Source organism: Oncorhynchus mykiss, chromosome 5 (genome assembly GCF_013265735.2).
Source record: "Oncorhynchus mykiss isolate Arlee chromosome 5, USDA_OmykA_1.1, whole genome shotgun sequence".
Lineage (NCBI taxonomy): Eukaryota > Metazoa > Chordata > Actinopteri > Salmoniformes > Salmonidae > Oncorhynchus > Oncorhynchus mykiss.
Genome location: NC_048569.1, coordinates 97,559,090 through 97,578,842, shown reverse-complemented (window position 1 = coordinate 97,578,842; position 19,753 = coordinate 97,559,090). Strand labels below are relative to the sequence as shown.

At 45.5% G+C, this 19,753-nt stretch overlaps 1 protein-coding gene across 2 annotated transcripts in view; it reads right to left on the bottom strand.

The window, feature by feature from the left end:
- Positions 1–10,250: 10,250 nt before the first annotated feature.
- The window catches only part of LOC110510444 (lipoma-preferred partner homolog), a 278,396-nt gene continuing 268,893 nt past the window's right edge, over positions 10,251–19,753 (bottom strand). For both annotated transcript variants that reach the window (XM_036978955.1, XM_036978956.1), the window contains one exon: positions 10,251–10,618. In XM_036978955.1, the coding sequence (XP_036834850.1) occupies positions 10,397–10,618 (222 nt within the window). In that variant the 3' untranslated portion in view covers positions 10,251–10,396. The remainder of the gene's footprint in view (positions 10,619–19,753) is intronic.

The following is a 19,753-nucleotide window of genomic DNA, read 5'->3' as shown; positions in this document are numbered from 1 at the left end:
TAGGAGCTCAAAGACATTAGCTACTGTAGCGACACCAATACACTTTGTTATAGAGAAAGAGAGAGGGAGGGAAGGAGAGAGAAAACGAGATAGGGAAGGAGAAAGAGAGAGAGAGAGAGAGGGAGATAGGGAAAGAGAGAGAACGAGAGAGAGAGAGGGAGATAGGGAAAGAGAGAGAGAGAGCAAGTAGTAGGGAGGAAGACAGGGAAAGACAGAGAGAGAGAGCAGGTAGGAGAAAATATAGAGAAAGACAGAGAGAGAGAGAGAAAGAAAGGGGAGAAAGAGAGAGGAGAGAGAGAGAGAACAGGTAGGAAAGAGAGAGAGAGAGAGCGAGAGAGAAAAATAAAGAAAGAAAGGAGAGAGAAGAGGAAGAGAAAGAGATCATCAGAGAGTCCCATTCTGATTAATCTAGTTAATTATTAGCCCTGGGGTTCTCTCCTCCGCTCACCCTCTTCCCCCTTGTGCCCTTCCTTCCCAAAGAAGAGCTGTGAAATGTAATCAGATTCATTGTAATTACAGAGTTACAGAGCTCCTCTGATCTGAGGCCTGTTCTCCCCTATCCCTCCAAGCCCTGGCTCTACACTCAACAGCATCCCTCTGATCTGAGGCCTGTTCTCCCCTATCCCTCCAAGCCCTGGCTCTACACTCAACAGCATCCCTCTGATCTGAGGCCTGTTCTCCCCTAGCCCTCCAAGCCCTGGCTCTACACTCCACAGCATCCCTCTGATCTGAGACCTGTTCTCCCCTAGCCCTCCAAGCCCTGGCTCTACACTCCACAGCATCCCTCTGATCTGAGACCTGTTCTCCCCTAGCCCTCCAAGCCCTGGCTCTACACTCCACAGCATCCCTCTGATCTGAGACCTGTTCTCCCCTAGCCCTCCAAGCCCTGGCTCTACACTCCACAGCATCCCTCTGATCTGAGGCCTGTTCTCCCCTAGCCCTCCAAGCCCTGGCTCTACACTCAACAGCATCCCTCTGATCTGAGGCCTGTTCTCCCCTAGCCCTACACAGGCCACTTCCCAAATGTCATTAATTTGACATGTTTCTTTATTTGTTTTTGGGCCATATTTCTCTGATGAAAAGTAGTGTAGGGTGTAACCGGTGTCAAATGGCTAGCTAGTTAGCGGGCTGCGCGCTAGTAGCGTTTCAATCGGTGGCGTCATTCGCTCTGAGACCTTGAAGTAGTTGTTTCCCTTGCTCTTCAAGGACTGCAGCTTTTGTGGAGCGATGGGTAACGATGCTTCGAGGGTGGCTGTTGATGTGTGCAGATGGTCCCTGGTTCGAGCCCAGGTAGGGGCAAGGAGAGGGACGGACGCAAAACTGTTACAAGGGCAAAGGGGGCTGTGTGAGACACCGCACTACAACCACACCACACTATACTACACTGCAGTCCAGTTTGTGTACATTAGGGAATCAGCAGAGAGCCAGAGGGCTCTGTTAATTGAGCAGAGAGAGTAGTTTATCTCTTTATAATGAGTCCCACAGTTCATAGTTCATACTAACTTTCACTCCTCTTCTGACCTTCCTTACTCGCTCTCCCTCCCTCCAGCTCTCCTCTTCGTCCCTCTATCTCTGTCTCCCTCCAGCTCTCCTCTTCGTCACTCTGCCTCCCTCCAGCTCTCCTCGTCGTCCCTCCATCTCCCTGTCCCCATACAGCTCTCCTCCCTCCCTCCCTATCCTTCTTCTCCTCCTCCCTCCCCCAGCCCTGCATGTAAGCTGTGGAGGCAGACGTTATCTCTGATTGTGTGACTCAGCTGCCTCACATCAGATATGACCCAGTTAGCGACTCCTCTCTTCCCCGTGGCCCTGTTCGTTCAAGACGCAAGCCCCGGAGACCACAGGCCTTAGTCAGGGTAGGATTAGCCGTCTGGCAATTCTGGCAAATGCCAGAAGGGCCGGACCATCTCTTAATAATGGGATGGGCTGGTCCAAATTGACCTCAACAATGTATATAAAGAATAATAATAAGGGACGCGGCCGGCCCGAGTTTCAGAGTTCCTCTGTCCAGTGTCAGTGTTCTTTTGCCCATATTAAAATTTTATTTTTATTGGCCAGTCTGAGATGTGGCTTTTTCTTTGCAACTCTGCCGAGTAGGCCAGCATCCCGGAGTCGCCTCTTCACTGTTGACGTTGAGACTGGTGTTTTGAGGGTACTATTTAATGAAGCTGTCAGTTGAGGACTTGTGAGGCGTCTGTTTCTCAAACTAGACACTCTAATGTACTTGTCCTCTTGCTCAGTTGTGCACCGGGGACTCCCACTCTTCTTTCTATTCTGGTTAGAAACAGTTAGCCCTGTTCTGTGAAGGGAGTAGTACACAGCGTTGTACGAGATCTTCAGTTTCTTGGCAATTTCTTGTATGGAAAAGCCTTCATTTCTCAGAACAAGAATAGACTGATGAGTTTCAGAAGAAAGGTCTTTGTTTCTGGACATTTTGAGCCTGTAATCGAATCCACAAATTCTGATGCTCCAGATACTCAACTAGTCTAAAGAAGGCCAGTTTTATTGCTTCTTTATTCAGAACAACAGTTTTCAGTTGTGCTAACATAATTGCAAAAGGGTTTTCTAATGATCAATCAGCCTTTTCAAATGATAAACTTGGATTAGCTAACACAACGTGCCATTGGAACACAGGAGTGATGGTTGCTGATAATGGGCCTCTGTACGTCTATGTAGATATTCCATTAAAAATCAGCCGTTTCCAGCTACAATAGTCATTTACAACATTAACCATGTCTACACTGTATTTCTGATCAATTTGATGTTATTTTAATGGACAAAAAAAATGTGCTTTTCTTTCAAAAACAAGGACATTTCTAAGTGACCCCAAACTTTTGAACGGTAGTATATATATATATATATATATATATATATATATATATATATATATATACAGTATCAGTCAAACGTTTGGACAAACCTACTCATTCCAGGGGTTTTCTTTATTTTTACTAGTTTCTACATTATAGTATAATAGTGAAGACATCAACACTATGAAATAACACATATGGAATCATGTAGTAACCAAACAACGTTTTAAACAAATAAAAATATATTTTAATTTTTGAGATTCTTCAAAGTAGCCACCCTTTGCCTTGATGACAGCTTTGTACACGCTTGGCCGTCTCTCAACCAGCTTTACGAGGTAGTCACCTGGAATGCATTTCAATTAACAGGTGTGCCTTGTTAAAAGTTCATTTGTCAAATGTATTTCCTTCTTAATGTGTTTGAGCCAATCAGTTGTGTTGTGACAAGGTTTGCTGAAATGCCAGGGTTGAATTGTTGTCCCAGTCTGCCCCTGGCCTTAGTTTGCTAACAGATGCAAGTGTGTATGCATGCATGGTATGGCAGCAAGGCTTCACGCACACACACACACACACACACACACACACACACACACACACACACACACACACACACACACACACACACACACACACACGCTCCCTTGTCAGAAAGGAGGCCAACTCTGCATAGAAAGGCATTAAAAGTGACTGGGCCATCCTGCCTAACTGCGCCAGGGGACTCTTCCGACCTGATCTGTGTCTGATGTCTCACCAATGAAGATCTTTATCCTGTGTGAGACAAGGCCAACGTGAAGCTAACATCCCCTTAATATCGGTTATATACATACAGGACAATAAAAACCCCTTCACACGTCACAGTATTATATTAACGTGGTTACTTATGGACTGATTTAACAGCTTCATGACCATAGAGACTGACTGGCTAATTAGAGACCTATTCAGCATGACCATAGAGACTGACTGGCTAATTAGAGACCTATTCAGCATAACCATAGAGACTGACTGGATAATTAGAGACCTATTCAGCATGATCATAGAGACTGACTGGCTAATTAGAGACCTATTCAGCATGATCATAGAGACTGACTGGCTAATTAGAGACCTATTCAGCATAACCATAGAGACTGACTGGCTAATTAGAGACCTATTCAGCATGATCATAGAGACTGACTGGCTAATTAGAGACCTATTCAGCATGATCATAGAGACTGACTGGCTAATTAGAGACCTATTCAGCATGATCATAGAGACTGACTGAGTAATTAGAGACCTATTCAGTAGGACCATAGAGACTGACTGGCTAATTAGATACCTTTTCAGCATGATCATAGAGACTGACTGGCTAATTAGAGACCTTTTCAGCATGACCATAGAGACTGACTGGCTAATTAGAGACCTATTCAGCATGACCATAGAGACTGACTGGCTAAATCGAGACCTATTCAGCATGACCATAGAGACTGACTGGCTAATTAGAGACCTATTCAGCATAACCATAGACACTGACTGGATAATTAGAGACCTATTCAGCATGATCATAGAGACTGACTGGCTAATTAGAGACCTATTCAGCATGATCATAGAGACTGACTGGCTAATTAGAGACCTATTCAGCATAACCATAGAGACTGACTGGCTAATTAGAGACCTATTCAGCATGATCATAGAGACTGACTGGCTAATTAGAGACCTATTCAGCATGATCATAGAGACTGACTGGCTAATTAGAGACCTATTCAGCATGATCATAGAGACTGACTGAGTAATTAGAGACCTATTCAGTAGGACCATAGAGACTGACTGGCTAATTAGATACCTTTTCAGCATGATCATAGAGACTGACTGGCTAATTAGAGACCTATTCAGCATGACCATAGAGACTGACTGGCTAATTAGAGACCTATTCAGCATGACCATAGAGACTGACTGGCTAATTAGAGACCTATTCAGCATGACCATAGAGACTGAGTGGCTAATTAGAGACCTATTCAGCATGATCATAGAGACTGACTGGCTAATTAGAGACCTATTCAGCATGATCATAGAGACTGACTGGCTAATTAGAGACCTATTCAGCATGATCATAGAGACTGACTGGCTAATTGGAGACCTATTCAGCATGATCATAGAGACTGCCTGGCTAATTAGATACCTATTCAGCATGACCATAGAGACTGACTGGCTAATTAGAGACCTATTCAGCATAACCATAGAGACTGACTGGCTAATTAGAGACCTATTCAGCATGACCATAGAGACTGACTGGCTAATTAGAGACGTTTTCAGCATGACCATAGAGACTGACTGGCTAATTAGAGACCTATTCAGCATAACCATAGAGACTGACTGGCTAATTAGATACCTATTCAGCATGACCATAGAGACTGACTGGCTAATTAGAGACCTTTTCAGCATGACCATAGAGACTGACTGGCTAATTAGAGACCTATTCAGCATGACCATAGAGACTGACTGGCTAATTAGAGACCTATTCAGCATGACCATAGAGACTGAGTGGCTAATTAGAGACCTATTCAGCATGATCATAGAGACTGACTGGCTAATTAGAGACCTATTCAGCATGATCATAGAGACTGACTGGCTAATTAGAGACCTATTCAGCATGATCATAGAGACTGACTGGCTAATTGGAGACCTATTCAGCATGATCATAGAGACTGCCTGGCTAATTAGATACCTATTCAGCATGATCATAGAGACTGACTGGCTAATTAGAGACCTATTCAGCATGATCATTAGAGACCTATTGAATAGGCAGAGTAGGAACAGGAGAGAGCTGGAGGGGCAGAGTAGGAACAGGAGAAAGCTGGAGGGGCAGAGTAGGAACAGGAGAGAGCTGTAGGGGCAGAGTAGGAACAGGAGAGAGCTGGAGGGGCAGAGTAGGAACAGGAGAGAGCTGGAGGGGCAGAGTAGGAACAGGAGAGAGCTGGAGAGGCAGAGTAGAAACAGGAGAGAGCTGGAGGGGCAGAGTAGGAACAGGAGAGAGCTGGAGGGGCAGAGGGGAACAGGAGAGAGCTGGAGGGGCAGAGTAGGAACAGGAGAGAGCTGGAGGGGCAGAGTAGGAACAGGAGAGAGCTGTAGGGGCAGAGTAGGAACAGGAGAGAGCTGGAGGGGCAGAGTAGAAACAGGAGAGAGCTGGAGGGGCAGAGTAGGAACAGGAGAGAGCTGGAGGGGCAGAGTAGGAACAGGAGAGAGCTGGAGGGGCAGAGTAGGAACAGGCGAGAGCTGGAGGGGCAGAGTATGAACAGGAGAGAGCTGGAGGGGCAGAGTATGAACAGGAGAGAGCTGGAGGGGCAGAGTTGGAACAGGAGAGAGCTGGAGGGGCAGAGTAGGAACAGGAGAGAGCTGGAGGGGCACATAGGGCCAGGGGGGCAGAGGGGAATAGGAGAGGGCCTGAGGGGGCAGAGGGGAAGAGGAGAGGGCCGGAGGGGGGAGAGGGGAAGAGGAGAGGGCCGGAGGGGGCAGAGGGGAAGAGGAGAACAGGGGGAGTAGTGGAATGGGAGAGAACAGGGGGGAGAGGTAGAATGGGAGAGAACAGGGGGAGAGGTAGAATGGGAGAGAACAGGGGGAGAGGTAGAATGGGAGAGAACAGGGGGAGAGGTAGAATGGGAGAGAACAGGGGGAGAGGTAGAATGGGAGAGAACAGGGGGAGAGGTAGAATGGGAGAGAACAGGAGGAGAGGTAGAATGGGAGAGAACAGGGGGAGAGGTGGAATGGGAGAGAACAGGGGGAGAGGTGGAATGGGAGAGAACAGGGGGAGAGGTAGAATGGGAGAGAACAGGGGGAGAGCTAGAATCGGACAGGGGGAGAGGTAGAATGGGAGAGAACAGGGGGAGAGGTAGAATGGGAGAGAACAGGGGGAGAGGTGGAATGGGAGAGAACAGGGGGAGAAGTAGAATGGGAGAGAACAGGGGGAGAGGTAGAATGGGAGAGAACAAGGGGAGAGGTAGAATGGGAGAGAACAGGAGGAGAGGTAGAATGGGAGAGAACAGGGGGAGAGGTAGAATGGGAGAGAACAGGGGGAGAGGTGGAATGGGAGAGACCAGGGGGAGAGGTAGAATGGGAGAGAACAGGGGGAGAGGTGGAATGGGAGAGAACAGGGGGAGAGGTGGAAATGGAGAGAACAGGGGGAGAGGTAGAATGGGAGAGAACAGGGGGAGAGGTGGAATGGGAGAGAACAGGGGGAGAGGTAGAATGGGAGAGAACAGGACCTGGCAGTGATGGAGGCAGTGTGGAGAGGGACATCATTCCCTCTGACAACAGAGGGAGAACAAGGTCTACTAGCACAAAGCACACGATGAAAGATCTTTTGATTTAAATACCTTTAACTAAAATACTGTACATTGACGTTAGTGCTTCTTTCCCCCGATGGGCCCAAATACAGTACGTGACTAGCATAAGAAATGACCACTAAAACTGCAACTGAGCAGTTTCATTCCATACCACAGAACATCATAATGACCTTAACATTAGGAAGGAGGGAGGGAGAGAGGAAGTACACACTCACACACACCATACGTTCGTACTTACACAACATATAGTTTTCATGACTTCTGCAGAATGACCAGATCACTACAACTGGTTTCTGTCAAGAAGACCTCCCACCCTACCCACAATGCAAAGTGATAGTGAGGGAGAGAAAGAGAAATAGTGAGGGAGCTAAATAGTGAGATAGAAATAGTGAGAGAGATGAATAGTGAGGGAGGGAAATAGTGAGGGAGAGAAAGTGAGAGAGAGAAAGTGAGGGAGAGAAAGTGAGAGAGAAATAGTGAGGGAGAGAAAGTGAGAGAGAGAAATAGTGAGAGAGAGAAAAAGTGAGGGGGAGAAATAGTGAGGGAGAGAAAGTGAGAGAAATAGTGAGAGAGAGAAATAGTGAGGGAGATAAATAGTGAGATAGAAATAGTGAGAGAGATAAATAGTGAGGGAGATAAATAGTGAGATAGAAATAGTGAGAGAGATAAATAGTAAGGGAGGGAAATAGTGAGAGAGAGAAATAGTGAGGGGGCTAAATAGTGAGATAGAATAGTGAGAGAGATGAATAGTGAGGGAGGGAAATAGTGAGGGAGAGAAATAGTGAGGGAGAAAGTGAGAGAGAGAAATAATAAGAGAGACAAATAGTGAGGGAGCGAAATAGTTCTACTCTTTTCACATCATTTGTACATTCTGTCAAACAGAGCACATGTTCAACTTCATATAAACTAGTTTTCCCATCTCAAGATGTTTAATGAAAAAATGTCTATAGTAAGTACCTATTAATGCCAAATAAAGTAACAGGGTGGACCGTTACAGAGTGGACTGTAACAGGGTTGACTGTAACATAATGGACTGTAACAGAGTGGACCGTAACAGGGTTGAATGTAACAGAGTGGACCGTAACAGGGTGGACTGTAACAGGGTTGGCTGTAACAGGGTGGACCGTAACAGGGTGGACCGTAACAGGGTGGACCGTAACAGGGTTGTCTGTAACAGAGTGGACCGTAACAGGGTGGACCGTAACAGGGTGGACCGTAACAGGGTTGACTGTAACAGGGTGTACTGTAACAGGGTTGACAATTCCGTGTTAAATCAGCCCTAAATGTCCTTGTGACAGGGGTAATGGAAGCTTGTTGTGTGCAACAGGGAGGAGGCATTGAACACAAGCTGCACTAAAACATTGAAATTGTTAAAACATTTCTAGCCTGTCTATCTAGTAGAACCTGTCTATCTATGGGTAACAAGGTGTTCTGCCCCACCCACTCAGTGTTCTACCACAAAACACAGTAGAACCAGAACACCTGCTTTTACATAGAGTAGAACCAGAACACCTGCTTTTACATAGAGTAGAACCAGAACACCTGCTTTTACATAAAGAGTAGAACCAGAACACCTGCTTTTACATAAAGAGTAGAACCAGAACACCTGCTTTTACATAGAGTAGAACCAGAACACCTGCTTTTACATAAAGAGTAGAACCAGAACACCTGCTTTTACATAAAGAGTAGAACCAGAACACCTGCTTTTACATAAAGAGTAGAACCAGAACACCTGCTTTTACATAGAGTAGAACCAGAACACCTGCTTTTACATAGAGTAGAACCAGAACACCTGCTTTTACATAAAGAGTAGAACCAGAACACCTGCTTTTACATAGAGTAGAACCAGAACACCTGCTTTTACATAGAGTAGAACCAGAACACCTGCTTTTACATAAAGAGTAGAACCAGAACACCTGATTTTACATAAAGAGTAGAACCAGAACACCTGATTTTACATAAAGACTAGAACCAGAACACCTGATTTTACATAAAGAGTAGAACCAGAACACCTGATTTTACATAAAGACTAGAACCAGAACACCTGATTTTACATAAAGAGTAGAACCAGCTCACCTGCTTTTACATAAAGAGTAGAACCAGAACACCTGATTTTACATAAAGACTAGAACCAGAACACCTGATTTTACATAAAGAGTAGAACCAGCTCACCTGCTTTTACATAAAGACTAGAACCAGAACACCTGCTTTTACATAAAGAGTAGAACCAGAACACCTGATTTTACATAAAGAGTAGAACCAGAACACCTGCTTTTACATAAAGAGTAGAACCAGAACACCTGCTTTTACATAAAGAGTAGAACCAGAACACCTGCTTTTACATAAAGAGTAGAACCAGAACACCTGCTTTTACATAAAGAGTAGAACCAGCTCACCTGCTTTTACATAAAGAGTAGAACCAGCTCACCTGCTTTTACATAAAGAGTAGAACCAGAACACCTGCTTTTACATAAAGAGTAGAACCAGCTCACCTGCTTTTACATAAAGAGTAGAACCAGAACACCTGATTTTACATAAAGAGTAGAACCAGCTCACCTGCTTTTACATAAAGAGTAGAACCAGAACACCTGCTGTTAATCTATGATTTGACCTTAAGATGTTCAACGTTTCTTTGGAGAAAAAAAAATCATTTAAAAGGGAACATTTCTCCATATTAAAACGAGAGTTCAGTTCATGTAACAGGGTTGACCTTAAAATGAGGGACAGACGTAAACGAATCACTAATAATTAATCACATGACATAAATGAATCACGTGAAATAAATGAATCACTAATCACGTGAAATAAATGAATCATTAATCACGTGAAATAAATGAATCGCTAATCACATGAAATAAATGAATCACTAATCACATGAAATAAATGAATCATTAATCACATGAAATAAATGAATCATTAATCACATGAAATAAATGAATCATTAATCACGTGAAATAAATGAATCGCTAATCACATTAAATAAATGAATCATTAATCACATGAAATAAATGAATCATTAATTACATGAAATAAATGAATCACATGAAATAAATGAATCATTAATCACATGAAATAAATGCTTAATGTTCCGAACTGACTTTGTCAAAGCAACAAAATAACTAGGTCTTTACAGATGTTTAGTGGGTTCACATCTTCCTACAGGGAGCACGGAGGGACAAAATGTCAAAATGCTGACTTTAAGCACTTTTAGCAAGTCTTTTCATATTAAAAATGTGACTTCTTGAGTTCTCCATGTGGTCTATATTAATAAATTAGCCTTCATTTAATATATCTACTGAACCTATCAAAGAGACCAAAAAAAACACTATTTTTGGAGGGATCGACCCCTATAATGGCGTTCACCGTAGGTAATGATATGATTACTGCACTGTAAAGTTCTGTCTCACCAAAGTACTCTTCAGCCGGAGGGTTTTCCATGTCATACAGCATCTTCTTGGTGAGACGCTCCAGTTCTTCCTCAGGCCTGGCACCGCTGGGAGCCTGCAACACAACACATGGATTCGTTGATCATACACACAGTCTGCCACAGTCAGGCTGGCATTAAAGAGTGACTCTCTGTCCAAGATTGATGAACATTTGACCATGTCTCCATCATGTCTCATCTGTAGTCATTTAGGACCATTAGACAGCTGTTAGTCTACAGGTCTTTTATGAGCGTTTAGGCAAATATCATGTTCTTATTAAATCACTGGAGAGCAGCAGATGGTGACTGAGCAGATTGTGGTCACCCTCAGCAGCCTGCAATCTGTGTTTGTGTGTGTTTGTGTGTGTGAGTGTGAAAGGGCCACTGGCTGTCCCTCGTGTGTTCAACTGGGCTGTCCCTCGTGTGTTCAACTAGCTGCCCCTCGTGTGTTCAACTGGGATGTCCCTCGTGTGTTCAACTGGGCTGTCCCTCGTGTGACCAACTGGGCTGTTCAACTAGCTGTCCCTCGTGTGTTCAACTGGGCTGTCCCTCGTGTGTTCAACTAGCTGCCCCTCGTGTGTTCAACTGGGCTGTCCCTCGTGTGACCAACTGGGCTGTTCAACTAGCTGTCCCTCGTGTGTTCAACTGGGCTGTCCCTCGTGTGTTCAACTGGGCTGTCCCTCGTGTGTTCAACTGGGCTGTCCCTCGTGTGTTCAACTGGGCTGTCCCTCATGTGTTCAACTGGGCTGTCCCTCGTGTGTTCAACTGGCTGTCCCTCGTGTGTTCAACTGGCTGTCCCTCGTGTGTTCAACTGGCTGTCCCTCGTGTGTTCAACTAGCTGCCCCTCGTGTGTTCAACTGGGCTGTCCCTCGTGTGTTCAACTGGGCTGTCCGTCGTGTGACCAACTGGGCTGTTCAACTAGCTATCCCTCGTGTGTTCAACTGGGCTGTCCCTCGTGTGTTCAACTGGGCTGTCCCTCGTGTGTTCAACTAGCTGCCCCTCGTGTGTTCAACTGGGCTGTCCCTCGTGTGTTCAACTAGCTGCCCCTCGTGTGTTCAACTGGGCTGTCCCTCGTGTGACCAACTGGGCTGTTCAACTAGCTGTCCCTCGTGTGTTCAACTGGGCTGTCCCTCGTGTGTTCAACTGGCTGTCCCTCGTGTCTTCAACTGGCTGTCCCTCGTGTGTTCAACTGGGCTGTCCCTTGTGTGTTCAACTGGGCTGTCCCTCGTGTGTTCAACTGGGCTGTCCCTCGTGTGTTCAACTGGGCTGTCCCTCGTGTGTTCAACTGGGCTGTCCCTTGTGTGTTCAACTGGGCTGTCCCTCGTGTGTTCAACTGGGCTGTCCCTCGTGTGTTCAACTGGGCTGTCCCTCGTGTGTTCAACTGGGCTGTCCCTCGTGTGTTCAACTGGGCTGTCCCTCGTGTGTTCAACTGGCTGTCCCTCGTGTGTTCAACTGGCTGTCCCTCGTGTGTTCAGCTGGCTGTCCCTCGTGTGTTCAACTGGGCTGTCCCTCGTGTGTTCAACTGGGCTGTCCCTCAGCTGTTGTATTACACTTATACTGAACTTAGAAATATCACATAAACGTCTCACCAGCAAATAGATCTCACAAGCTTATATTATTGCTGTTTAATAGTGGAATAAAAACAGTGAAGCAATCGTGAAGCATGCAGGGAAGCAATTTCTCTCTTTTATTCAAGCGAGAAATTATTCTCTGCCGTCAAAAAAGAAAGCCCTAACAAGGTGCTTTAAACTGCCTGGCAGGGAGAGGCTGCGTGAGACAGCAGGGTACGGATAAGGAACACATTTAATGTCAGAAACAAGTTTTTCATAATGGGAGGATTTAATCCCCTTTGGTTTGATGTGTGGGTTAGATTAGCAGTGTTAACACTAGAACCGCTAAAGGAGTCATTTGGATTGCTCATTAGTTATTATTTTTTATTACTCTGACATTTTTAAAGTCATGCCCCCCCCCACCACCATCCTTGACTTTTAATAAATACGTCTATATAACGTCTATATAACACACTGTCGTTGTTAGAATCTTAATGTCACAAACAGAACGGGAGTGTCATTATTTGAATGGTTTTCACTTGTTGCCCCTTCCTTCTCACGACAGTTGAAGGTGCCCAGTTAAAAAATTCCCCAGAAAATTGCCTCAAAACTTAACCTAAATTATACGAACGGGATCACCGAGTGCTTAACTTCTTGGTGACAGGGGGCAGTATTTTCACGCCCGGATGAAATACATGCCCAAATTCAACTGCCTGCCACTCATCCTCAGAAGATAAGATATGCATATTATGAGTAGATTTGGATAGAAAACACTCTGACACACTCTCAGTAAAACTGTTTGAATCATGTCTGTGAGTATAACAGAACTTATTTAGCAGGCGAAACCCAGAGACAAACCATATATATTGAAATCTGACACTTTGGCTGGATTCACAACAAGTGTAGCTTTAATTTGCCGTCTTGCATGTGTGATTTAATGAAAGGTAGATTTTTATAATAATTTATTTGAATTTGGCGCTCTACATTTTTGCTGGCTTTTGGCCTGGTGGGACGTTAGCGCACATATCCCAGAGAGGTTAAGCACGTAGGGTGTAAAAATCCTCTGTCCTCAGTTGCAACACTCACTATTCAGTTCCAAACTGCCTCTGGAAGCAACGTCAGCACAAGAACTGTTGGTCGTGAGCTTCATGAAACGGGTTTCCATGGCCGAGCAGCCACACACAAGCCTAAGATCACCATGCGCAATGCCAAGCATAGGCTGGAGAGGTGTAAAGCTCGCCGCCATTGGACTCTGGAGCAGTGGAAACGAGTTCTATGCAATGAAGAATCACAGTTCACCATCTGGGTTTGGAGAATGAATTGGAACGCTGACTGAGAAACAGGTATAATCGCCCAACATCAGTGACCAACCTCACTAATGCTCACGTGGCTAAATGGAACCAAGTTCCTGCAGCAATGTTCCAACATCTAGTGGAAAAGCCTTCCCAGAAGAGTGGAGGAGCAAAGGAGGGGAACAACTCCATATTAATGCCAATGATTTTGGGAATGAGATGTTCGACGAGCAGGTGCCCACATACTTCTGGGCATGTAGTGTACCAGTGGCAACGTGAGAGGCATGGCCAGAAGTGTGGCTGAAGGACTCCCAGTGCAGAACCATGGACAGAACCACCCACCTCAGCACAGAAGAATAGGTGGGCTCACTTCAGCACCATGGACAGAACCACCCACCTCAGCACAGAAGAACAGGTGGGCTCACTTCAGCACCATGGACAGAACCACCCACCTCAGCACAGAAGAACAGGTGGGCTCACTTCAGCACCATGGACAGAACCACCCACCTCAGCACAGAAGAACAGGTGGGCTCACTTCAGCACCATGGACAGAAGCACCCACCTCAGCACAGAAGAACAGGTGGGCTCACTTCAGCACCATGGACAGCGGCACCCACCTCAGCACAGAATAATAGGTGGGCTCACTTCAGCACCATGGACAGCGGCACCCACCTCAGCACAGAAGAATAGGTGGGCTCACTTCAGCACCATGGACAGAACCACCCACCTCAGCACAGAAGAACAGGTGGGCTCACTTCAGCACCATGGACAGAACCACCCACCTCAGCACAGAAGAACAGGTGGGCTCACTTCAGCACCATGGACAGAACCACCCACCTCAGCACAGAAGAACAGGTGGGCTCACTTCAGCACCATGGACAGTGGCACCCACCTCAGCACAGAATAATAGGTGGGCTCACTTCAGCACAGTGGACAGTGTCACTCAGTTCAGCACTGTAGAAGGCTACACTACCTTCACCAGGCCGGCTGAAGACCGCACCACAGCTCTGCTCACCCATCACACCTGCACAGGATTACTCATCAGCACACCTGCACAGGCATTCTCTAAACAAATGACTGGCACAAGAGTGCAGGCTGACGCTTACTCTCCCACTTACATTGTGTTACGGACTCTGTCAGCGAGGCCACACTGCCGCGGACGAAAGAGACTACAGGTGACAGCCATCTTTATCCACCCTCTTACCTGAATGGCTTGTGGACTAGAACGCCAGAGACGCTAAAATATAAAGTAAAAAACAACTGCAACTTGAACTGTTCTTCTTCTTGTGTGTTTACTCATTGTCGCTTGTGTAAAATCAGGTACGACCCGGTCCTCCAGACAATACCCTATATACAGTGAGAGTGTGTACTTTACAATGGCAAGAGGAGAAAAGACGATATGGACAACCATGCTGTGTTAGCGATGCTACAAGATCTGAATGGAAACCATCTCAGACGGAAGAAATTAATCATGACGTCGCTGGTGAGTATTCTTCTGATGCTGAGCCTGAACAAACACCTCCGAGGTGCCTGTAAAAGCCAGAACAGTGGGCACTGAGCAAAACATTAGGAACACCTTCCAAACACCTCCTGTAAAAGCCAGAACAGTGGGCACTGAGCAAAACATTAGGAACACCTTCCAAACACCTCCTGTAAAAGCCAGAACAGTGGGCACTGAGCAAAACATTAGGAACACCTTCCAAACACCTCCTGTAAAAGCCAGAACAGTGGGCACTGAACAAAACATTAGGAACACCTTCCAAAACACCTCCTGTAAAAGCCAGAACAGTGGGCACTGAGCAAAACATTAGGAACACCTCCCAAAACACCTGTAAAAGCCAGAACAGTGGCCACTGAACAAAACATTAGGAACACCTTCCAAAACACCTCCTGTAAAAGCCAGAACAGTGGCCACTGAACAAAACATTAGGAACACCTTCCAAACACCTCCTGTAAAAGCCAGAACAGTGGGCACTGAGCAAAACATTAGGAACACCTTCCAAACACCTGTAAAAGCCAGAACAGTGGGCACTGAACAAAACATTAGGAACACCTTCCAAAACACCTCCTGTAAAAGCCAGAACAGTGGGCACTGAGCAAAACATTAGGAACACCTCCCAAAACACCTGTAAAAGCCAGAACAGTGGCCACTGAACAAAACATTAGGAACACCTCCCAAAACACCTGTAAAAGCCAGAACAGTGGCCACTGAACAAAACATTAGGAACACCTTCCAAACACCTCCTGTAAAAGCCAGAACAGTGGGCACTGAACAAAACATTAGGAACACCTTCCAAAACACCTCCTGTAAAAGCCAGAACAGTGGCCACTGAACAAAACATTAGGAACACCTCCCAAAACACCTGTAAAAGCCAGAACAGTGGCCACTGAACAAAACATTAGGAACACCTTCCAAAAAACTGAGTTGAACCCCTTTTTTCCCTCAGAACAGCCTCAATTCGTCGGGCCATGGACTCTGCAAGGTGTTGAACGTGCATGCTGACTGGAACCCGGTGTGCCTGGCACCTATTACAATACCCCATTCTAACCACATTTTACGGCACGGAATATTTCATTCTTCATTTGTTACGTGTGACTGTGTAAAATCTTAGCAGTACTAATTCTTTCACTGAGAGTGAGGAGTTTCATGACATCTCTGAAATGAAACCAATGTTGAAAAAAAAAAAAACACACCAATCTCTCATCATTTCTTTAAACATTAAAAGCCCATTTTCAAACATTTCTGATGGATATATAGCTGTTTGGAATGAAACGCTTTAAATGTGTCATTCATTGTAGAGTTACAGATTGTTGTATACTCACTAATATGCCTTACTGTGTGTCCTAGGAACCTGGGCCAGCCTGTCTGTCTGCCTGCCTGTCTCCTGGCAGAGGACAGGAGAGATTTGCACGTCCAATGTGTAGATTTCCTCAGAGTTAATGAGGTCTACTGTTTGGCCTTCTGGCTATTACACCAGCCTGCAGGATACAGCACTACCAGAACCGTCTACTACCAGCCTGCAGGATACAACACTACCAGAACCTTCTACTACCAGCCTGCAGGATACAGCACTACCAGAACCTTCTACTACCAGCCTGCAGGATACAACACTACCAGAACCTTCTACTACCAGACTGCAGGATACAACACTACCAGAACCTTCTACTACCAGCCTGCAGGATACAGCACTACCAGAACCTTCTACTACCAGCCTGCAGGATACAACACTACCAGAACCTTCTACTACCAGCCTGCAGGATACAGCACTACCAAAACCTTCTACTACCAGCCTACAGGCTTCACCTCTACCACGTTCTTATAATTATAGTACATAGAGTTAGCAGGAAAATAATCCTTCAGTAATATGAAATGGTAATTATTATGTGGATTATAATGAATGTACATTTGTTTTAGGGGTTAATCAAATAAAATAAACTCCAATATGCCACAATTAGGAGCCATCAAAGGTCAGGTCTGATCTAGGGCTGTGGTTAATATCGGAAATCAAACCCACACGCCCGCTGGGCCATTACTGGGTGAGGTCATCAAAGTGTCATTGGGTGAGAACAAAAACATGGTGTACTGTGACAGTACAACACCCAGGGCTCATGGGTGTCTAGTCAGCACACATCTGACTGGCTGAATGGCTGGCTGGCTGGTTTGCTGGCTGACTAGATGGCTGGCTGGCTGGTTTGCTGGCTGACTAGATGGCTGGCTGGCTGGTTTGCTGGCTGGCTGGCTGGTTTGCTGGCTGACTGTATGGTTGTCTGGCTGGTTTGCTGACTGACTGGCTGACTAGATGGCTGGCTGACTGACTGGCTGACTGTATGGTTGTCTGGCTGGTTTGCTGACTGACTGGCTAACTAGATGGCTGGTTGGCTGACTGACTGGCTGACTGTATGGTTGTCTGGCTGGTTTGCTGACTGACTGGCTGACTAGATGGCTGGCTGGCTGGTTTTCTGGCTGACTGTATGGTTGTCTGGCTGGTTTGCTGACTGACTGGCTGACTAGATGGCAGAGACAGTCAGATAGAAACCCACTGTGGATAGAACCCACACTGCAAGCTGCTTCCAGAAAACACCGGAAGGAAGAGTATCTGCGTGAGAAAAACACATGTAATCATCCATCTGTTTAGAGGAAGAGAGGGCTGGTATGGCAACACCGCCTCAGCCCCGTAAACCCTCCTCTCACCCATCACCCATGGTGGGATCGGCATACTGTTACGGCTGATTGGATCAGGGCTGGTGTGTGTGTGTGTGTGTGTGTGTGCACGCTGAGGTGGGGGATTGCGGATAAGCTGTGTGTTACCTTTCACCTGATGCCTCAGGTGTCTGCTGAGCTTGTATAAGACATGATGTAAAGCTGCTGGGGCTCCAAGAAAGAGACAGACAATTCCCCTTCTCCCAAACCTTCTTCCCTCACATCTGTCTAGTCACAGAATACCACAGCAGAGCCATCTTATTCATTATGATCTGGATAGCTAAACTGATCCTAGATCAGCAACGACTAAAAGAGGCTTCCTGGGGCCTGGATGCTACATGCCATGTCATGGACTCAAACCTCAGGAGCATTGTGCTATATGGAGGGTGATAACAGACAGAATGTGATATGTGGAGGGTGATAACAGACAGAATGTGATATATGGAGGGTGATAACAGACATAATGTGATATATGGAGGGTGATAACAGACATAATTTGGAGGGTGATAACAGACAGAATGTGGAGGGTTGATCACAGACAGAATGTGGAGGGTGATAACAGACAGAATGTGATATATGGAGGGTGATAACAGACAGAATGTGATATATGGAGGGTGATAACAGACAGAATGTGATATGTGGAGGGTTGATAACAGACAGAATGTGATATATGGAGGGTGATAACAGACAGAATGTGATATATGGAGGGTGATAACAGACAGAATGTGATATATGGAGGGTGATAACAGACAGGATGTGATATGTGGAGGGTTGATAACAGACAGAATGTGATATGTGGAGGGTTGATAACAGACAGAATGTGATATGTGGAGAGTTGATAACAGAAGTCTCTGTGTTAAATTATATCTTACATCATGTAACCACAATATAATACATTTTAAAACATTACGATTGTCTGTATATACCGGGGATTAACAGCTGTCCTGTACGATCAGCAGGGACTGAACAATAGAGCTTAATCACCCTGAGACACGTTTATCCACAGATTAAACCATGATGGGCCTTAAACCACTAATGATCTTTAGCCTCAGTGGCCTAGTCCATCTCTACTCAGATTCCTGAGCCGAGAGAGAGAGGCAGGCTTTTAAAAGGGGGCTTTACTAAACTGAAGCAATCTGACTTCCTGGCTTGTTGTCCAGCGCTGTACTGGCTGTTAACATCCGGGGGGGGAGGGGGTTAGAATAATACTAGTAGCCAGCTCACAGCAGCGTGAATGAGCCGCCCCGGACTGCGTTGAACTGACGTTTCCATTTGCGTGGAGTCACGTGGGATTGGATAGTTATTGGATTGGGATATTTTTAGAAAACGGCAGTGTTTGTTGTCTCTGCACTAATCAAGTGCTTACGGCGGTTTAGGGACTCGGGTTCGGGTAAAACAATAGAACATTCCATCTTTCACGGAGGGGAATCGTGGGTCCTGGGAATACAGGACATGCAGACATTACCTTCTATATTAGGATCACTGTATGGTTCTGTCTGACACATGACAGGAATAATCCATAAAGTCAAGTGATTAGTAACAAACTATTTGTGATTAATATTATTGCGTTATTTGTTACAAAAAAACAAATGACACTTCCCCATAAACAACGAAGAAAAAATGAATATATATATAATTAGTTATCCATATGGAGCCGAGTTACACATGTTCTATTCAACACACAGACAACAGAACCATGTCTAGGGGACAGTTTGTCAACAGAAGTGTGTGTGTGTCTGTGTCTGTATGTATGTGTGTGTGTGTGTGTGTGTGTGTGTGTGTGTGTGTGTGTGTGTGTGTGTGTGTGTGTGTGTGTGTCATTTAGGATGTAGACTACATATTCTGCTTTCTTCTCTCCAAATAATCAATTGAGAGGTGCTGTTTAGTCTGTATTAACAGTCTGGTCAGAGAGGTGCTGTTTAGTCTGTATTAACAGTCTGGTCAGAGAGGTGCTGTTTAGTCTGTATTAACAGTCTGGTCAGAGAGGTGCTGTTTAGTCTGTATTAACAGTCTGGTCAGAGAGGTGCTGTTCATCTGTAATAACAGTCTGGTCAGAGAGGTGCTGTTTAGTCTGTATTAACAGTCTGGTCAGAGAGGTGCTGTTTAGTCTGTATTAACAGTCTGGTCAGAGAGGTGCTGTTCATCTGAAATAACAGTCTGGTCAGAGAT